General features: G+C 42.7%; 1 gene segment (V, D, J or C); it reads right to left on the bottom strand.

Moving 5' to 3' along the window:
- Nucleotides 1-2,644: 2,644 nt before the first annotated feature.
- Nucleotides 2,645-14,015, bottom strand: LOC103173005 (the record flags this gene model as incomplete). The annotated part of the segment is given in 7 exon segments: nucleotides 2,645-3,065; nucleotides 3,550-3,683; nucleotides 6,315-6,644; nucleotides 7,129-7,437; nucleotides 8,134-8,454; nucleotides 9,087-9,389; nucleotides 13,665-14,015. Coding segments are annotated over 7 exon segments (1,425 nt in total).
- Between the last annotated feature and the right edge of the window lie 8,619 nt (nucleotides 14,016-22,634).

The raw sequence follows: 22,634 nt of genomic DNA, 5'->3' as shown, positions 1-22,634 counted from the left end.
GCCTGCCCGATTGGCAGGACCAGTGGGCAAAGCAGTCACAGTGGGCATTGGAGATTCATCCCATTTAAGTCCTGTTAACCCTGCAGGTCAAAGCACTAACACAGAGGATAATTCTAACTGGTCAAGTCGCAGGAAACTTGCCAGACAGTGCGTGCAATCGCAAGATTTCAAATTTAACTTATTAAACCCCAGCAGTTACACTTCCAAAGCCTAACGAACCAGCGTCTGAAATGCACCTGAATTAGGTTGGATAGGTCTGCTCCTCCTGGAAGAGATTAACACATTCCATTCCAGACACTAAGGGTTTCCTGAAGAACAGTTGTAGTTAAACTGTTCCCTAAACAGAGTTTTGTCTCCTGTGCAAATTCTTCCTCAACCGACCCCTCTCTCACATACACACAGACGCACATACATCAACAACAACAGCAATAACAGATTACATTTGTATAGCGCCTTTCATGTCTGGAGTACGTTCCAAGGCGCTGGACAGTGTACAGCATTTCAAACCCGAGCTGGGGTCGGGGGGGGGGGGAGACGGGAAGGGAGGGGAAGGGGGGTGACCGATGAGGAGGGTTTTGAGGCGGGTCATGAAGGAGGCTAAGGAAGGGGAGAGGCGGAGTGATTGGGGTTGGAATTTCAAAGGTTGGGCTCAGTGTGATAAATATGTATGAATTTGTATACACAATAAATCCTCTTAAATGTTCATCAAGGAACATGATCTTCTTGGGGAATGTAGCAAAGAAGTGATAAGGAGTTATATTGAATGCAAAGAATATTATTTTAAAAATATCAGAACGTTTTAAAATTAAAAATTTTTGGAATCAGTACAAACTCTATCGTGATTCAGAGCTTTGGGACGTCCTCCCAGTATGAAAGACGCTTTACCAATGTAATTTGTTGTTCTTGTCACCAGTTTGCTGCAGTTGATGCAAGAAATTTATGCAAAATGTACTTTAAATTTACGGCTGTATTTTACAATTTGCCAAGTTCTGGACACAGTAAAATTCTGCATTAAACAGTAAAGAGTGACACAAGCGAAATTCCTTCCCTGTTGTGCTGATTCTCAGGGAGGGTAACGGTAGGAAGCAAAATACATGTACAGAGTGTCGGCTAAACACAGGACATGGCCTGCATTTGAAATTCAAAACAAATCTGCGTAAATACTATTTCAGTGAGCGAGCAGTAAACGTATGGAACAGACTCCCTCGGGAGATGGTTGAAACATAACCTGTTGATTCTTTCAAAAGCAAATTAGATGGATGTATTTTAGGAAATAATATTGTGGGATACAGTATATAGTGTGAGACCTGACATGTGCATGTGACTGCCAGGATGGTGGAAGGCAAACTGGACAGACCATAATCTTCTTTCGACTAACAATTCTTATGTTCATATGTTCAAACTGATCTGTTGCAGATCAGCTCAGATTAAAAGCGGATGTAACTAAGGATAAAAAATGCTTAAAAATACTGAATGCAATATAAATCAAGGCTTGATCTTTGGTCTTAGCAGAATTGTAAAGGTAAATGTTACACAACATTTCCCCACTAAGCACCTGCTTCGGGTGCAGGGTTCCATATACCTCAATAGAATTGGCTGTGAACTGGGTTAAAAGGGTATATGGCGGAGAGCGGGGAAATGCTTACTATTCGAGAGATGTAAATATTAATTTTAGAAAAAATAACAGCCGACAATGGACGCAAAATATGTGCTTCTGTGCAGGGAGTTTCTGTGGAATGGCGACAATATTAATTCTGGATCTGTTCATTTTCTTTAAAATATTGAAATAGGTGAAACGGCAAACGGATTATTGCACGTGTCTGTCTGTCTCTCTAATGTTGAAACTAACATACGAAAGATGTACTTATTGATTTTCTGTTTGCTGAAAGTCGACCATCTCAGTAGTAATCCTGAGGTTTGTTATGGAGCTTTTCACATCAAGGAGATGAGTCAAAGCATTTCAAGAGTTTACTAAGAAGGGAAAAGGACCGAAGAACCAAACCCATAAAAACACAGGACAACCTGAGCAGAGCATTGGAGTGTATTTCACAAACATCAACTCCATTATTGTCAAATGCCGATGTGGATTTGAGCCAAAAACCTCTGTCTCAAGTGGTTGCACATGTTGTTTGCTGCCACGTCAGCAAGACGTCCCAAAGCCTTTCACAGTTTAAACTGTGAAGAGGAGTCTGGGCCAACACAGCAGCCCAACTGCCCACAGCTGGGATTTGGGCTTCATGGCCTCCCACTGTGGTGCTGCTCAGATTGTCAGCTCAGCACAGGCAGGAGATGAAGCTCTCTGCATATATCAAACACATTGCACACTCACATTGTGCTATAAATACTATAACACAGAGCTGCGTGTTACTATATTAGAATAGCCATGTGTCTGAAGCTGTATCTGGGTGTGGGGCTGATCATTGGGGGATGGAAGCAGCTGCTGGTCACTGGAGCGGAGAAGCAATTCAAGTACAAAGATTGTCGCCCATGAATTGTTCCAGCAAAACCCGAACTGAAGTCGGACAGTTCATTCAACAGCTTTTGTTTAATGCTGAGCTTCTGTGAATCTGAACAATTTGGAAATCAGAAGTCAAGGCGGCATTGACACAAAGGGAACAGGAAAGACACAGATCAAACAGCTCACTAACTTTTATCATTTATTGATACTTCGGGCAAACAAATAGAGAGAATCTGTAGGCATTATGGAATAGGACCGGATCACAAATACACATCTTCAGAATGAAATAAAAGGACAAAATATAACAGCCTCTGTCTTTCTGTATCATTACACCACACAATCAGTAAACAGCAAATAAAGAATATCAGAGAGGCGCTCAGTACATGAAATAACAACATTATGTATTATTAACAAAAGGCACATTGTAACATAGACTAACAATAAGAAAAGTCACTAAAATTCATGTAGTTGCACAATACAATGTTGACTTCCCATGAATGGTTCATTGGGTGAAACAAGACATCACATACTCTGTCACAGGAAATTGAAGATAAACACAAACAGATGAGGAACATCGGTGAAGCTGATGGTAATAAACTCATTTTACCTGGAAAATAAAAGTAAAGATATGATGAATAATTTCAGCCTGGGAGGAGATTTAGTATTCCAGATTGTGTTTATTTGTGTATATGAATGTCCACACATCCCCCCCCACCACCCACAAACACACACAATCCCAACTGATACTGTGTCAGTGGGTATTGGTCTGTCATTGCCTTATACAGGCAGAAGCCCTTCGCTTTCAAGTGTCCACAATATACTGAAAGATCCACAAGATCAGTAAATGAGCCTCGCTCCTTGCCTGTGGCTATACCAGGTGAGCATATGTCAGGTGTGATAGGGTGTGTAATGGTGAGAGGATATGTCCATCACCCTCACACAGCTTGGTCACACGGATCCTGTCCTGTGGGGACAGGGGGTGTTTCCCAGCACAGTGGCTGCAATGAGCTTCACCATCAGTTCCCGTGGAAGAATTATTTACCGGCAGCTGTTACATCAGATCATAGTGTCAATGAATTTCCTCTCCCCACCTTAAATAGAGTGACCGTGGCACTGTAGAAAATACTCAGGAAGAAGAGGATGATGAAGGTGGAAGCTGTCGGCCAGAGGTTGTCATGTTCATCTTGTTGAAAACCTTCCAGCATCGTCTCGGTTGGGATCACCTCTGTGAGGATGAAAATGAAGAAATATATTCAGAGGGGATTGAAACCTGAGACTTTTCTTTTCTCTTTTGATTATTAATGTATATAAAGTTTCCCAGTTGATCGTGGGCTCCCTCCCTCTACTGAACTACACAGAACCTCCTGCCAAACCTTCAAAACTTTTAATTTTCAGAGAGATGTAAAAGTAATTGATTTTATTGTTTGTTTATTTCTTCCCAAAAATATTGAATCCAGAGAAGAATTTTGGAAACACATCGAGAAAATTAAAGTTGTGTAATTATAAAAAGTGGAATTCCTCCCATTGAGAGTCTTCTGGTAGAAAATGGCCAAATCTACTCCAATGCTCCAATTCCACCTTTCTGCTATTCTTTTCCATGTTCACACTGTGACTATTCAAAAAAAATTCAAATTCCTTTACATTACGGTATTGTGATCAACAATCCTATATTCTAAAAGATCTGCTGTGCGCAGTTGGATGCCGCATTAAGTCCACAAAATACACAATTAATTCACTTAAAGTACATTCTATGAAGCGCTTCGAGGCATCTCGGAGATAATAATAATAATAATTATTGCATTTGATATAGCGCTTTTCACGTCGGGAGGACGTCCCAAAGCGCTTCACAGAACACACTGTAAAGTGAATTGACTGTATATTTGTGGGCGAACCCGGCAGCTAATTGCCACAGCAATGTCCCACAAACAGTCGTAGATTGAAAATGACCAATTTATTATTGTTTTTTGTTTTGGAGGGATTATTATTAGGCGTGTGATGTAATAAGCTGCGATATCAAATGGAAGGATTACTGGCAGTAGAAGTACTGTGTATCTCTAAATAAATACTGTATATCTCCAAATAAATCTGCCTTTATATTTTTCAGTGACATTCTTGGGTGTTTTATACTGTTGTATGGATACAATTGTCTTTCACTAATTCAGTCTTTCAAAATCTTCATACATTTGAAAACGTGTATTTAGAGACTTCCCTTTTTTTTCCTTTCGCTTTTTATGAGAACAGCCACAGTGTTTGAAGCTAATCCTCATCACTGTAACGCCAATCACAGAGATCATCCGTGTGATCTTTGTGAAACTTCCCTAAACCCACTCAGTGGCTCTTATGTCCTTTGTATAACAGTGTCCAGAACTGCGCGCAGTGCCCCACCCACAATCCTGCGAACTTTATATAGAATTGGCAATCAATTTCTGCTCTGAAAAACACTGAATCCATTTTTATGGTCTTTTGATATTGAATCCCATCGATTTATACTCCAAGTTTTCTTCATTCCACTTATATTAGAATTATTTTTCTGTAATACGTTTAGTGATTATTTTTCCTGAATATACTTTCAAAAAACTGCTGTGTCAATATTGAACTTCATTTCCACCTTTCTGCCAACTCAGCCGAACGCTCTGTAACTTTATGCCATTCCCCATGTTATTCCTGACTGTGTCCTTTACCATATTATGTCATCATCAATATTTTTATCAATGGCACTGTGCCTATTTCAAAATGGTTAATATTGCTGTAAAGCAATAGAGGAACCGACACAAACGTCAGGTTACATCAGCTGAAGGGATTGAGGGTTAAGTGTAACGGTTCATCCCTGAGCTTTATTGATTACCACCTTTGCTGCATGTGGCCATGTGAGACTGATTGGGGAAGGGATCAGACACTGACACTCACTGTCAAGGTGATGTTTCCTATCTTAGAGAACAAAAACAGGTATCATATTCTCAAAAACCTGCAGATTCACCTCAAGGAAAATGGTGACATTGAGATGTATTTGTTACAGCAATGCATAAAAGGGGAGAAGCCAGTTTCCTGACAGTGTGGGTGTCCTACTTGGTGAAGTGTCACAGCAATGCAGTTTTGTGTGAGTGTACGTGAGTGCGCATGGACCGGGTGGATGTGTGTGTGTGAGTGTGTGCTCCTGGGTGGGCCGAGATGGATGTGGGTGTTTGTCAATGTGTATCGGTCTGGGTGGGTATGAGTGTGTGTGAGTTGATTGTGGTTCTGTGTTGTGTGAGTGTGTGTGAGTGTGTGTGGGCCTGTGTTGTGTGAGTGTGTGTCAGTGTGTGTGGGCCTGGGTCGGTCTGGTTGTGTGTGGGGGCCTCAGTGGATGAGATTGATTGTGTGTCTATATGGACGTGGGTGGATGTCAGTGTGTGTGAGTGTGTGTGGATGTGAATGTGAATGAGTGTTTGTTTTTCAACCAACGAGAATGGCTCAGTGGGTGTATTTGTGAACATGTTGCTGTACCGCGATCTGTGTCTGTCCTTCAGCAGTATTTAGTTTAACAAAAACAAGTGGAAATCCATCCCTGTGCTTAAGAATATCCAAACCAAACTGACTGTTCTACTAACTTGATACTATCATCACTTCAAACAAAAGGTGTATCATTCCTCACTCTGAAAATTGTCTGTGCAATTAATTGGAAATCATCCCCTCTGTACCTGACTCATAAATACAACAATGATCTTTATTTGAGTTACTTTTTCATGACTCCAAATTGACAATGCAATGGTCGGGAGGCGGGTGCACAAAAAATAAGCAAAATGGTATTGAGAGCCTCATTGACAGGCATTCACGGTGTCCATCAGGACAAGGGAAATGTTTACAAAACTCGGTTTACCGCTGGATTTATTAACGGCTCTGGTCAGGGTCTTCAGTGGGAAAGTTTCATGTCCGACCACACAGGAGTAGGAATAGCCTCTGTCCCAATCTCCGGCTGAGATGGATAACATGCTGTACATGGAGTAATCGCCATCTGCACTGTCTGCCATCACCTCAGTGTTCTTGTATTTGTCGGCATCAATCGATTGGTCATTCACAGTCCACTCCACAAAGATCTCTTTGGGAGCGAAGTTCTTCACCAGGCAACTGAGGGTGAGAGACTGCTGAGCAGACAATTCTTCTGCCGATGGGAGAAGCAGATACACTGAAGGTTGTTTCGTGTACAAAACTGTGGAAACAATAAAATCAAATCAATACACTGATGCCGTCAATCAGAGAAAGCCTTCAAGCACAAGATACCGCTGAACAAGCTGAGAGTAAAGTGTGTCTCTGCTCAGTCTGTGCGCAGTGGTTTATAATTGTTGGTGTGGCTGGGAACACTGGAGTGGATTGAAAACTCCCAACAGAATTTGGGATTAACTTGATTTGCGCTCAGTGGCTTAGATGTGGCTTCCTTTGCTCCACGAAAACCTGTTAAAATATCCTCAGGTGTAATGATGAAGTTATTTTTTATATTATTCATGTCAGAGGATCTGCTTATCAGTTTATATCAATAAATATTTTTCGGCATTTGTTAGATGTGACAAATCTATCGACAGAATTAAAAACAGAAACAGACAATTTATAATTGTTTTCACAATTGTATCTGTTGTCTATATTATGAAATTACAATAAACAAATAAATGGTTTATATCCTGAACTTGGATGCTCACCGGGCTCCTTAAATATCTTTTTTCTGATGGGAGTCGGTATATCGTCATGGCTGACAATGCAGAAGTATACTTTTCCACCGGTCCAGTCTTGTGTAGAAATGTTTAGTTTACTGATCACTTCCTGAGGCCCAGTGGCAGATGGTTTTCCATATCCAGACTGTAAATGTGTCTGTTCTTGTGTCCAAGTCACGTTGACGTCATGTGGTGCATTCGCCACGACACATGTCAGCGTTACAATGGGTTCCATCAAAACCTGTTTCGGTGAAGGCGGCAGGAAAGAGACCTTGACAGGTTCAACAGGCGGACAATCTAGAAAAGGAAAAGAAACTTGAAACCCAAAGAACAGCCAATATCCAGGATTTCATATTTGATGAAGTTAAGCAATACTGTCCATGAATATTCTCACGTTCTGGGTGAGCTGAACACACACCGCGGTTTCCTAACAGAATTATCAGTTGGTATTGAAATGATTTAATGGAAAGATGAACAATCTTTTCTGAAACACTGCGTGATATTTGGCCGATTGATTTCCAATTCCCTCCGACTGACAACAATTCAGCATTAAACATATACATTGGATGAGTTGTAACTCTGCAGTCTGCGATTCACTGCATATCTGCGCGGAGTGACCAAATTGACTGTTTGTGATCAGGAAGTTCAGTGAAAGTAGACGTGGAGGAAGAGGGTGGAATATGGGAATTACAGCCACAGTCACGTGGACCTGTGAGAGATGCAGATCTCCCCTTGAGCAGCAGATCAGAAACAGAGCCACACAGTGCGGCTGCCTGGCCATCTCCTGATAACACAGTGAGGATCGGGTACCGATTTCCTCATGTTGTACACATCCATAAACTTTGGTTCAAGGCTCACATGTGCATTGATCCCAATGAAATATACAAAAGGAGCTCAACCCAAAGTGCCCCAGAGCTCCCACAAGTGGACATTTGCAAGGAAACTGAGAGCCCTGTTGTTGGCGTGTGTATCAGCTGGTGCTGTGCCTCCTACCTGGGCACTTGGTGATGTTCTTGACAGTGATGGTGTGGGAGGGCTGATGGGTCACCTTGCAGGTGTAAACCGAGTCGCTCTTCCCCTCTCTGGCGGTGACAGTCAGACGGCTGCTGGTGCTGAATGTCCCATTGTTTTCAACCGAGGGAGAGGTCACAACACCTGAGTGTATGGGCTGCCAGTCCTTCAGCCACTCAACACTGAGACTGTCCGGACGGAAACCGTATATGAAGCAGATAGCAGTGGTCGGTTTGTGCATTGCGATGTCCTCCGGGGAAAACTGTGTGAGGATAACAACTGGGGGCAACGGTGACGGGAGATCTGCAGGATATTGAAAAATAGGTTATGTTTTGTTCGATTGAAATATTTTTTGTGGTGCAATTGATATTCATATTGAAATAAACATTGATCTCAGTCACGGTTTGGAAACTCCTCTCTTATTGATTTAACTCTTTCAATCTTCCAACTATCTTTACAAAGATAAACATTGCAATGTTCTCAATCATTCCATCTGATATATTGCACTCGACTCTAAAGTGGGCTTAAAGTTGAAAACTCTTCTATTCTTCCCTGCCATGTTGCCTATCGTTGAGCATTGCTCAATCCTTGCTCTCCAAAGCTCGCTCGCTCTCCTTCTCAGAGTCCCACCTTCCCTCTCTCTAGTTTGTGTTGTGTCTGTTTCTTGTCAGGCTGCTCCCCTATCTTCCCTGGTCCAACTGAACTGGTTGGAGTCCTTTCTATCTGTTCATTTGTGCCCATTATCTCCGGGTAACGCAGCACTTGGGAAATGAGGGTAACATCATCAGGACATTGCAGATTCTCTGTGATGGGAGTGCTCACATAACCTGGTGAAGAAAAGTGACATACCCACACCTACAATGTTGAGTGTTCTACACTGAATGATATGGGAGCAACATGTTTGATTGTCCTGTACGTTGGCGAACAACACTGACCTGGCACGAGGATTTCCACGGCTGACCAGGTATTGCTTTTATGTGCAACCTTACAATAGATGCTGCCCAGCTGGGATTCAGCGATTGTTAACTGGCTGCTCAGAGTGTAGAGACCGTTCTTGTTGAGCACTGAGGGATAAGTCTCGACTTGGTCAGTGATGGGATTTGTATTTGATCTCCAGGTGAAGATGGCGGGATCGGGGCTGTAGCTGGAGGCCAGACACCCAACAGTCACTGAGCCTCCAGAAGAGGATTGTCCACAGTATGGCAGCAGGGCGTAAAGACTGGGAGGAGTAGTTACAGCTGGAAACCAAGAAGAAAGTTAGATTTGAGGTTCTGCTTTTCTGCAATTTGGTCAGACACACAGATAAACTAAAATAAACCTGTGACCCAAATCAATATCAGTATATATGCATTTATGTATCTTCATACGTGCACATAGATATGTGTCTGTATGTGTGTGTGTGTGTGTATCTGTTTATGTCTCCTGTATGAGTAGAAGTCCTGTGGCTCAGTAGTTAGAGCACACGCCTCACAATCGAGAGACTTGGGTTCGGTTTCCGTCAGGGTGAAACCTTGGGAACGTTTCCTTACCCCACCCGCCTGATAATGATGCCTCAAGAAAAAAATTAAAATAAAATTGGTTATTTCAATGCACGACTGTTTGTGGGAAACTCCTGTACCCAATTGGTTGCCGTGTTTATCCCACAAATATACAGTCAATTCATTTTACATTATACTGTGAAGCGCTTTTAGATGTCTCAAAGATTTGAAAAGCACAATATGAAATGCAAGTATTATAATGTATACATGTATGTATATATGTGTGTATGTGTGTGTGTTTGAGTGTGTGTGTGTGTGTGGTGTGTGTATAAACGTATTGAGGTGTTAAACCAAGGCCCCGTCTGCCATCAATTCCACGTTAAAGATCTCATGGCACTATTCAAAAACAGAAGTCAGTATCTCTCTCCCTCTCTCTCTCCTGTTGTCCTGGTCAACAGTCACCTATATAAAATTGACCAATCACTCTACGTGTGTTGGTGGGACATTATTTTGCTCAAACGGCTTCTGTGTTTTCCCACAAAGTACAGTCAATCCACATTACATTATATCCTATGAAGCGCTTTGAGACGTCTCACCACCGTGATAGGCACTGCACCTAAAGCAATGATTATTATGTTATTTTTGTGTGCGTGAGTGTGTGCGTACCTGTGTGTGCGTACCTGTGTGTGCGTACCTGTGTGTGCGTGCTGGCTGGAGTCGTGGCTGAGAACAAGGCTTTCACAGATGACATTTAAGGAGTAAAGTATTCTTAATGAACATCTTCAAGGCTGAGACTGAGAGATTTTTAAAAAAATAGAGGGATTAGCGGATATGGGGATAGGGCAGGTAATTAGAGTTAGGTCTGAAGATCAGCCGTGACCTTATCAAATGGCGGAGCAGCTCGAGGGGCCGAATGGCCTACTCCTGCTCCTAATTCTTATGTTCTTATGTAATGTACTTGTAATCTTTGTCACAGTTTTTGTGTAAGAAAAACTGTGTTTAGTGCGATGTGTATCACCTGCCCAACTGGTCATCCACTTGATGATCTTTAGGAGGGCGGCGTTTCTCCAGCAGAGGAAAGGTAATGTTAAAGACACCCGGACATGGTGCAGAACAAAATTAGTGTCAAATAACTGTGTAAACCGGGCAAGTTTCCTAACTCCACACTCCTAATAATAATCCCTCAAAAACAAAACAATAATAAATTGGTCAAATGCAGGGATTATTATTATTATTATTTATAGAATAATGATCCTCTCAGAGTTTGAGAGGAGAGGTGAGAGTGGTGGGCGGAGCTTTCTGTAAGAGACAGTCGGAGCAGGAATTTCTCTAATTGTTACTGAATTCTTGACAACAATGTTAGTCTGAATTTGTATTTCCAGAAAAAAATGGAGGCGCAGTTTCAGGATAAAATGAATCTCCGGATAGAGCTGAACTATCTTCCTGGGGGGCGGGGAGCAGGAGCTGAATTGGCTCCAAGGTGACACATTTGGCTGTTTAAATGTAAATCCGGTTTAAATTTCAGATCCCAATAATGTTGTTCAGCTGTGACTGTCTGTGTGAGAGAGAAACTGCTAATCTACACAGCAAAGCCTCGACTGCATCGTCTGCGAAGCAGCTTCAAGTCACCACGTGACCAGTTTAAGTTTAGAAACACAGAGAGTCAGACAGTGTCCCTGTGATTATAATGTCATTCTAAACCCTCTCAGACTAAAATATTCACAGTTCTTTCTCCGAGCAACAAGGCTTTAAAATGTAGGGTCTATTGTGGCTTTTTGAAAAGCAGCTGAAATTAAAATGTTGCTTAATTAATTAAATGTTAATTAAAATGTTGCTTTGATTTCCAAATCTTCTGTTTAATTTGCCAATAAATATTTATTTCAAGAATATTCAAACCTCCGGATAATCTTATATTGTCATAACAATCGTCTGAAAATTTAAACATTGAGACTTTTTGGTTCTGACATTTACTAAAACAATTTATTCTGTTCAGATTGGTGACAGAATTGCCACAGACAATTTCCCACCTGACAGCCACTGTGTTGGGGTTAAAATAGTATATTCCTGATTGTCTGAATAATGATGGATTACGGTCAATATTAACTCTTTCAGCTACAAAACTAGAGAGACCCAATAATACAACAACTTGCACTTATATAGCGCCCTCCACGCAGGGCAGCGTCTCAGAGCGCTTCACACTGGCAGAGCCTGACTGATAATGGGCAGATTCAGTGGTTGACCTGAGGAATGAAGGAGTGTAATCAGTGCTGTGCCCAGGACACGCCTCGCACAGGGAATCCTGTCTGACTTGTGATTGGGATCAGCGGAACCTGCAGCAGCCGCTGGCCCTGCACTGAATGGGGACACAGGTGTTTACAGCATATTTTGGAGTATGTGTTACACATCGGCTCTTAAATAGTTGAATAAAGACAGAGGTCTCTGTCCGGGGGTTTGATGTCAGTGACGCTGCATTGACTAAGGAGCAAAGCACTTTTATATTGATATTGTGGAATATAACACTGAATTGAAGAAACTATTCATAATTCTGCACAATTTTACACTGTACCACAAATGGTCTCCTCACAGACTGAGAGGAAGTGAATTTCTCGGCCTCTGGGAAGATATTGATGAAAACAAACCTTCACATTGCTCTTTCCTACCCCTCGATCTGAGGGTTAAACATGAACCCGACTCCCAGCCGCTCTCCACACAGTGAGATATCCCGGTTCAGCCATTTGCTATTACACTGCTCAATGCCGGTTAATCAGGTCTCACACACCATCACAGCCTGAACCCTCACATCTCAAACACAAACTCTTTCCATCCAATAAGCCACAGGTCGCTCCATGTTGTCTCTCTCTCAGCTGAAGCTCTCAGTAACTGCACAGCAGCTTCACACACTCTCCTTCCACATCACACGTGAAGCATTGTACATTGTGCAATGTAACTCACAGTCACAATTCCCTGCAGCTCAAACAGTTATTTACACAGAATAACTAAATCATGTATTTACAGTCAAATGACAAACTCATTCCTTTCACCCTCATCTCTACCGACTCTGGAGTTGGAGCTGATCAGTTCTGATATCATTAGTTTGGTGTCAGTGACCAGTGTCGCTGTGTGTTAAACATCTCATAAACAACTGGATCTGTTACATTGCAGTGTGTGATTCAGAGTTTACCATTTGTTTTTTGAAAATCAACAAATTTAACATTTTTTTTCTGCAGATCATTTTGTGTAAAACAGGAAGCTGATGATTATAGATCCGCAGCGACCTCTTGTGTCTGTGCACTGTGAGGAAGTGCGGTCATGTTCACTCGATTGCTGTTCAAATCAATTGAAATCAAGTCTGAGCTCTCACTCTCGCTGACTAAACCATGACTGGTGTGAGGGGCAACTGAGGCAACGAGACTGTGAGCAGCACATTAATGCTGATATTAATTAAAATAAAAACCTTCACTATTATTGCTGTAACATCCGTGCAGATTGAGCTGCTGTGTTTACAATCACATCCCAGCAGTATAAACCCACTTTACTCTCAGACTCACCCCCTCCCCCAGATTGAGACACTTTAAACTGCAGCCGCGGTCCTTATGTTAAATAAAGGATTGAAATACATATTGGAATCGATCAGATAACCTTCCCATCGCTCATCCAACAACATTCCGGCCCTGATTCCCAACACGTGGGCATAGATTCAAACACTTTCATACTATTCCTGACGACATTATACCCGAAAACTACCCACCGCCAGTCACCGCGATCAGACATTGCACAAAGACCGTCAGTGTAACCTCAGCTGTACATTCACTAACCACCAAAAATATCACCAACAATGAACTAAACATTGAGAGAATAATCCATAAATCAACAGTGGCTGTTGAAAGCGATATCAGGGAAACCCCTTTAACATACATTAAACTGCGAGATAGCCTGGCAACGCGGAATTCATTACAGCAAATAGTTGTTAAAGTGAATCAAACAAACATATAAAACAATGTCAGCATTGTGAGTGAGTAAGTGTGTGTTTCTTACCATTAGTCACCGTCATCATGGTGCCTTGTCCCCAGTAGTCGAGGTAGTCACTGTGCTCCAGTCAGTGGGCTGCCCACTGCAACAACCTGCTGTGCGGGCAGGACACACCAACACAATATTATTGTAAATGTTGACTCCCCCAAACCAAATGCAGGTCACGATATATTTCTGTAATGTTCTGAACACTATTGCCCGGCTCTGTGTTGACCTGTTAAATGTTTGTGTCTTTGCCAGTTTGCTGTGTTCATGTCAAACACCTTTTCTTGTCACCAACAGATTGAAGATGAAATGTTATGTTTTATGTCGATTAAAATCTGGTAAAATCCTCAGTGGAAGGCGGCATTTTAAACATACCAAATCCCTGCACATTAAGTGGCCACACAAGCGAACAGTGAGAGACATGAGCTGGTTTGGTGTTGAAGGGTTTTTGTATTGACAGTTAATGCTGTGGCTCCAGTATCACAGTGATACACACTGTGACACAAACTCCTGCACAGGATAAACTAACAAATATTGACTGGAATATCAGACACTGACTGGACCTCAGCTCAGATTCACCAGTGAGGCTTCATGTGATGTTTCAGTCAGAATAAATCCTTATGTTTATTAGAGACTTTGGATTAATGTTAAAGCAGCTCCACAGACGTCAGTCTTGTTTAATGCCGTCCTGTAATCTAAATCATTCTGAATTCATCTGTTAAATACCAGGTCATTTATGAGAAGGATCCACTCTCTGTAACATTTATTTGGAGGCTGTGGATGTTTCAGTGATGACAGGGGTGAGCAGCCTCTCTGGCTCGGGTTTTTGTATGAGGAGATGGCTGTGTGCAGCATTGTGACCCACTGTATACACAGTGACACAGTCCCATACAAATACTGCCCTCAATGTCTGCTCAACACTGGCTGCCAAAATTCACTGAAATGGCCTATTCCCCTGTGACATGACATCGAGTCTATCTAATACTTTCTTCATAGCCACAGAAACAGAAAACAAATCTCTCCAACAGCTCAGTTTGTAACAAGAGGATATCTGTGAACCGTCACATCGCCAGTCTCCAATCGCAGTCCTTCCCGCCTCAAACAGCACAGTGTCACTTACCAACTGAAATCCCAGAATATTACAGCACCAATAAGCAGATCATTCGCCCCATCAAACCACGACTCACTGTGTAGGTTTAACATGAGAAGAAATCCATTTGAAGCTTTTCCTTTAATCTTCGCTCCAGACACAGCATTGACACCATGACTGTCAGGCAGTTTAGGGTGGGAGGGGCCGCCTTTCCTCCCCTTGTGTATTTGTAGGAGTTCAGCCCCGTTTCCTCTCACTGTGACTCTCTCGCACAGTAATAGATGGCGGTGTCGTCCACTCTCGGGCTTTTGATGATCAAATCGAAGATGTTATTGGAATTCTCTTTGATGACAGTGACACGGTCTTCAATCCCAGGCGCGAAACCATTGTTGGATGAGCTGTAATAATGAGGAGCCATTCCAGCCCCTTCCCGGGAACCTGCCGGACCCAGCTCATGTAGTAGCTGCTGAGATTAAACCCACTGGTTTTACAGGTCAGTCTCAGGGGATGGCCAGGTTTCCCGGTTAGAGACGGCGGCTGTGTCAGCACCACCTCGGCCTGGACACCTGTAAAGAATAAATGACCGAAGATTAATGACTGTGAAACCTCCCGTCTCTGTGACATTGCAGAGAGAATAAGACCGACACAGGAAGAGTGAGACTGTCAGAATAATAGCACTCACGGGAGAAGACAGCCAGCAGCAGACTGAGAGAAATCAGGGACCTCATGTTTCTGGGCACTTGTCAGAACTGAGACTGGAGCCGAATAACCGAGGGCCAAAGAGCTGCCGGACAGATGGCCTCAGTCCCCAGTGACCGCTATATAACGGGGCAGTGGGGCAGGGGGTGGAGAACCCACCAATAGCTGCAGGACTGAGGGGAGTCACGTGTCACATTCCCTCTGACCTGCACACAGCAATAACTGTACCTTTACATTCTGCCTTTACAGCAAATTAATATTAATATAAGTCTCAATAGTATTAGCCCTCGCGCTGACCCTGAAGCATCGCAAATTCCTTCCTTCAATGTTTCTGAGTGTGTGTGTGTTTGCAGTGTGTGTGGAGGAGGCGGGAAATTCAAAACAAATCTGCGTTCACACTATTTCAGTGAGCGACTGTAAAGGGGGGAGAGATGATAGAAGCTGAAAATGTTGATTCTTGTAAAAATAAATGAGAGGTTACTTTCTGCAAATAATATTGTGCGACACATATATGTTTAGGACATGACATGCATGCGACTGCCAGGGTGGTGGGGGAACCAGATGGACTTTATTTTCATCCTGTAATTCTGATTTTCTCATTTCTTATATGATATTATTATTTAATAATCCTTGCATTTGACATAATCCTTATCATGTCATTGAAACATCTCAAGCCACTTTACACAATGATATAATGTGTAGTGACTTGTTTTTTGGGGTAAAAAATAATATTGTACCAGATTCAAAATTCATTATTTCCTGTTTTGCATGTTCTGATCTCCTGTAAATGATTGTCCCATTCTTGTCTTCCAATCCTGATTCCATGTCCCACGTGGGCATCAAGACATAATAATATAATAATAATCCTTGTATTTGATAGAGCACCTGTTCACATCTTCAAGACGTCTCAAAGCTTTCACAGAATATATGGCTCATGATTTCAAACCAGGCATGAAATGTCCTCTTCGGTGAGAAGCCGGCGAGTGCTGGTGGAATGGGAGCCCAGTGTAATGTCAGAGCAATCACACTCTTTCAGGACAAGAGGTGAAGAAAACTGGAAAGAAATAAATGAAGCTTCGATCAGAAATGGTTTCAGTGCCACTTTGCCACAGCTCCAGTATCGCGGCAGCTTTCAGTAACTGCGAGCGAGAGTGTAACAGGGATTCTCATCAGACACCGTGTGTTGTGCTCCGGACTCTGCTGATGCTCCAATTATCTCCGGGATTATTGCTGGTAAAACAACTAAACATATTTTACCTTATACAATTACTGTCATAGGATATTCCAAGCCGCCTGACCCGGGAGAGTGGACTTGGATTAATGTCTGGGAATATCAGTCAGTGTTGTGATCTCAGAGTCCCAACATGAACACACCACCTGGTCTGGGAGTAAATCTCTGTGTTTGTGCTTTGTTGTTTGAGGAGTTTGCACCTTTCTGGTGTGTAATTCTCTGTGGCCCATTGCACAGTCACACAAGTAACGTTGATCAGTAGGAAAGTCCCAGCATTAGATCTGATCAAAGCGCACAGGCTGTAGGGTATAACATTCACTGACTCCGATATTCCGATCAATACAATCAGAAACCAACAGATAATTCCCAGTGAAAAGCTTCTGTTTGACATTGAAATCCTGAACTGAAACAATCGGCTGCAGTGAGACATGAGGAGCCACTGATTCCTGAATTCTCCTTTGGGCACTGGATCTGGAACCTGTACAAGGTCTACAAGAGCTGCGATCTTACAGCAAACCTGTCAGAGCACAACATAAATCTCAAACGTCGGGAAATAATCATTGTAACGGCTGAAAAACAACAGGACACAGAACAGCTCCGTGTGTGGCCACTTCACAAAATACTCCGACTTTGATGGAATGTGAAGTAAAATATAATAAAGTTATCTTTTTAAAATCAATTTATTAATGGTTGTTATTCCAGACACATTTTCATGAAAAGAACAAGGTGTTTATTTGCTGAATTTGAGGACAATCTTGGTGATCAGTCTCTCGGTGATGTGTAGGGAAGAAGTGCCAAAGTATTTTTCTGCATTAATGTGTTTTGGGTTTATTGAGAGTCTGTCGCGCTCAGTAGATAATAGTGTTTCCTGTTACATTTAGGGAAAGGCCAAGGCCGCTGGAGCCGCAATGGCTTCTGTGGCAATTCTCTCTCAGTCCATTTCTCAGCTTTGTCTCCATGTACCTTCATGTCCTGACTTATTAAATATCAGTTCTTCCCTCTTCCCAACGGCCCAAATAACTGTGTCTATGGCCTCATTAGGCTGTTCATTCCTATGTTCACACAGTCTCAATGTGAAAACCGCACCAAGTGTTGGAGTACCTGAACAGTGGAGTTAATATTGTGCAGTGCATCGCTGGTGTAATGTGGCACAGATATACAGCCTAATCACCCAGAGAATAATATGCAGTGCCTCTTACACTCAGCTTGTGATATCACTTCTTATTGCCCGGTTGCCTTTGTCAACACATTTTCTGCATCGTTTGTCGTATTCTTACATACACAGTAATTAAGAGGCGCTGACTTTACTCAGCAAACAATAGAAATGATGGAGAGTTCTCTGTCTTTATATTTCTATATTGTTTGGGGTTTATTTTTGTTATTTGCTATTCAAGACTTCGAGTTTACAGGAAATGATTGTTTGTGGATGTGATGGAATAGTTCATGTTGCAGAACAGCTCATGAGCAAAATGCTAAACAAGTTACTGCTTTTTATATCTAAAGTCTTCTTGCTTGAAAGACGCTTCACACAGAATGATTCACACCGCCTTCAGGTGGGGCAGAAACTCAGAGCACAACTGTCAGGAAGCAGCTGTGATTGTGTGCAGTCAGTCAGTGAGCAGCTTCCTGCTCTCACACCGTGGGGCCCACAGCCGGACCTTTCATACATTATTCCCCTTCACACCAACAGCAACAGCAGCTGTTGGGTCACCTCAAGTGGCTGTGATTGGTAAATCAGAGATGGCAGAATATAGTCATATTAATACATAAAACTCGTTCTATTTGGCAGTTTCTTTCACGTCTGGAGAACGTTTCTAAACACTTCGGATACTTCACTTTGAAATGTAGTAAAGTCCCCTTAAGTAACTTCTTTCAAGCACTTTCCTCACTTCCCTCTGCGATTTCCTTCAACCACAGTGACCGGCTGCTCCCTTTGCTCAGTGACAATCGCCTGTTTCATATCCCGCTGCTCTATCTGCCCCACCATTACCATTAAACTCTTTGGAACTCACAGGCCTTTAGTGGTTTGTTTTCTACCTCATTGAATAACGAGCTGTACCCGTTGCAGCTTCACTTGCAACCAAAGGATCCAATATGGAATGTAGATTCACCCACAGACAGACATTTCATCTTTATTACTTCATGTGGGAGGACTCCTGTGGGAGGACACCATTTGGGAGGACTCGGTGTTATAAAAATGTAATTTTGTTGCTGTTGCCGCGGCTTAGCTTCGTCTGTGTTCTTTATTTTGTTCCTGCCGCTTGCCTGTGCTAAGAATGCCACAGCGCCACGGCGTGGCCACCAGGTGTAACTGCAGTGTGTTCGTTGGTGCTCTGTGATGCACGATCCCACGGCGCCACTTTGACTCGGTGGCCACGAGGTGTAACTACAGCAATCACACAAAACTGTAAATAACTGATGAATGATACGAGATACACAAAAACAAATCTGCCCATGTCACTCCCAGGGGCAATAACTTTCTGGTACGGTATAAATCATGTATCTACGTCAATCAGTTATAGGGATCCTTCTTGTAGTGCAGATAGACCTTGTGGTCGGAGGCATGATCGAAGAGGACGGTCTTCAGACGTGTCTTGAAGGAGAGAAAAGAGGGAATGCAGGATAGAGTTCCAGACTTTGGGGCAGAGATGCTGAATGGCCATTCACCAATGGTGAAGCAGGAACAAGGGGTGACCTGAAGCAAACTGGTGTCCGCCGAGCGGAGGGAGCGTACAGCCTGATATGGGGTTATGATGTTGGAGAGGTGGGGGGGAGCAAGACCGTGGACAACCTTGAAGGTGAGAACTTGGGTTTTGTACTCGGTTGTCCAAGAACGGGGATCCAGTGCAGCCGGTAAAAATGGGTGTGATAAGTTCCCGGAGCCTGGAGCGCGAGAGAATAAGTTTCAGTATTCCGGATAATCTGCATCTTGTGGAAGAAAGAGTTGGGAAGTCCAATGAGCCGACAGTTGGCGTAGTCAAACAGGTGCTCAATGAGATGACTCCATTCCCCCAGTGACTGGTCGGCCTTCCAGATCCTGACGATGTGCTGTGCTGTCAAATGGGAATTGTATATACAGACATGAAAAGGAAAAATCTGCACAGCTGTGGGGACAGAGCCTGACAGTGTGACCAGTTGAATTGCTCTTTCAAAGAGCTGGTACAGGCTCGATGGGCTGAATGGCCTCTTTCTGTGCTGTAAGTTTCCATAGTTCTACAACATCATTAAATTGGTGTCTCCCCTCTTTCTGCTTTGAAACGTTTACATCATTTTTAAACTTTTCACAATCAAGAATGAAGCAAAACATTTACTCATCAATTATTACGCAATCGCACAGCTTTATCTTAGTTTAATTGATGCTACCAACCTCTGTCAATGGTTGAATTTATAAAATAAGATGCGTAAATATAATCTTATGTAAAATCTACTTGTTTTCCAATCAGCTGCGTAGCCTTTGGTATTATTTTCTTTTCCTGCATTTGCTGCTTTCTTCCATTCTCTAGTCCTTTGCCGTTTCTTAGTGATTTTTGAATAATATTGAGGAAACAATTAATTTTATCAACGCTGACTTCATATGTCATGTCAGACTGGATTACCTGTAATCTCTCCTGTTCAGCTTCGCAATCCACCACCTTCATTACTTTGGTGTCGTCTGCAGAATTTTGCCACTGTGCTTGTGACTCCCGGTTCCATATCATTTATACAAACATTAAACAAATTAGGTCCCAAACAAATCCTTGTGGAAATGAACTGGTAACATTTTCCCCGACTGACGACATACTCTGTACCACTGCCCTCGAGGTTCTTGCTATCACCAGTCATGTGTCCATTCCAATATACTGCCACCGATTCCCACTTACTTTACTGTCAGTACCGCCTCTCACGTGGAACATTATCAAAGGCTTTACTGAAATCCAATTATACACCATCCCCAGCGTTGCCCTTATCAATCTCACTTGTCACACCGTCAAAGACAAGTATATTGGATTGACTAAACCTCCCCTTCCTGAAACCATGTTGGCTATCACTTTTAAAGTTGTTTCTGTCCAAGTACTTCATGATTTTATGCTTAATAAGTGTCTCCGTAATTTTACGTTATACATTCTTTGAATCCAAATATAATAACCATCTTTCCATTTCAATTTCTTCGGTACCAGGAGCCCAAACATCCCACAGGGTAAGCTCCCATTCTCATAAGCAAATTAAAGTGAAATTATCATGAATGAACCAACATTGGGTATCATTTACGGTTTTATTTCTGTCCAGAAGCTGCATGATTTTATCCTTAGTCAGAATTTCTATAATGTTACACACAATGGACATCAAACTCACTGCTAACTGTTGTTACCTTTCTTAAAAAGAGGAGAAACATCTGCCTTTCTCCAGTCCTACAGCACCTTTCTAGTATTCAACCATTTTTCAAAGCTTTATACCAGCGATTCTGCGACATCCTCTCTTAGTTCCTTAAGATACTTGGATGAATTTTCCGGCTCCTGAGGTTAATTTACCCAAAGTTTACGCTGCTGTTTGGCCACATGTTGGGAGTCATGTCAACAGTGTTGCAATTTTTCTCTCCGACATCCTTTAGTTCTCCCTCCAGATCTGACAGGTCACCCCTGTCTTCCTTGGTAAGAGTGATGCAAAAGTACGTAATTAGCACTATTGAAGCCTGTGCAGCATTATTTGTCATTTCTCTCCTGAACACTTCGTCAGTGGCTCTAACCCATTGCTGTTTTCTTTTACTCTTCAGTAACTAACAAACATTTTGTTATTATCCTTCACATCTCTTGCCATGTTCAATTCAAAGCTTTTTTCTTTGCCATTCTATGCCTTGTTGCTGTGTGGATGCCGTCTGTTATTGAGTCCAATTTAATTTTGTGACATTTTACTTCATGGAACCAAATGCCTTGTTTCTTTCTTCACAGAACAATCCAACCAGGAAGAGTGCCTTTAAGTTTGGTAACTTTGCTTTGCACATTGTTCCGTTGGCTTCATATTCCCCACTTGAAGAAACTGCATAGGTCCTCCACACCCATTGCCATATGAAGCCTGCCAGGCCCACTCCCACTACACTTCTCAAGCGCACAAAGTCAGTCCTCTTGAAATTTGGCAGTTTTGTTTCGGTTTTTATAACCTCACAAATTCGTGTGATGTCAAATGTGAATGCATTGTGATCTTTGTTGTTTAATGCTCTCCCATATTTATGTTGGAGATTTGGTCGTCCAAATATAGTTGGTCCCTTAAACGTAGCCTTCGTTATCTCATCCCACATTCCAGATCGAGGTATTCAGCCTGACTTGGTGTTTTATAGCAACCCCCCATAATAGCTTACCAGGAAGGATGCCTTTAAGTTTGGTAACTTTGCTTACCCTAATAGCTTACCCTCTGTTACCATCTTTCAATTCTAATCAAAGTGATTGCCCTTTACTTTTTATATCCTCACTCATTTGTGTCTAAATAATGGACATAAAGCTAAAGCCACACAAACTTCCTTGCAAAAAATGGCTCAACATTGAACCTGAGGACTCAACCAGCTCATGGAACAAAATGGGACAATTTCCCTGGACTGGAGGGGTTCGAAGGGAGATGGGAGGAGAGGTGAGCGCGGAGTTGATTGGCAACAACGCGTCCGAGGACTTTGGCGAGGAAGGGCAGGTTAGAGATAGGGCGGCAGGTGGTGGGGGTTTGAGGGATCTTGGGAGGGGGGGTTTGAGGAGGGGGGGTGATGACAGCGGATTTGAGGGGTGACAGGGCCTGATCCAGAGGAGAGGGACTGGTTGATGTTATCAGCCAGTAGTGGGCAGAGGAGGGGGAGCTGGTCACCAGAAAGTTGGTGGGGGAGTTCGCGGCAGCAGGTGGTGGGTTTCATTGAAGTGATGCGGGTGAGAGGGAGGAGGGAGGGATGGGGAGGAAGGAAGGAATGTAGAATGGGGGTCACGGTAGGAGCTGATGATGGGGAGCTGTGTGAGGG

The sequence above is a fragment of the Callorhinchus milii genome, unplaced genomic scaffold (genome assembly GCF_018977255.1).
Source record: "Callorhinchus milii isolate IMCB2004 unplaced genomic scaffold, IMCB_Cmil_1.0 Scaffold83, whole genome shotgun sequence".
Taxonomy (NCBI): Eukaryota; Metazoa; Chordata; class Chondrichthyes; order Chimaeriformes; family Callorhinchidae; genus Callorhinchus; species Callorhinchus milii.
The sequence above is the reverse complement of the archived record's forward strand: the minus strand, read 5'-3'. Positions and strand labels throughout refer to the sequence as shown.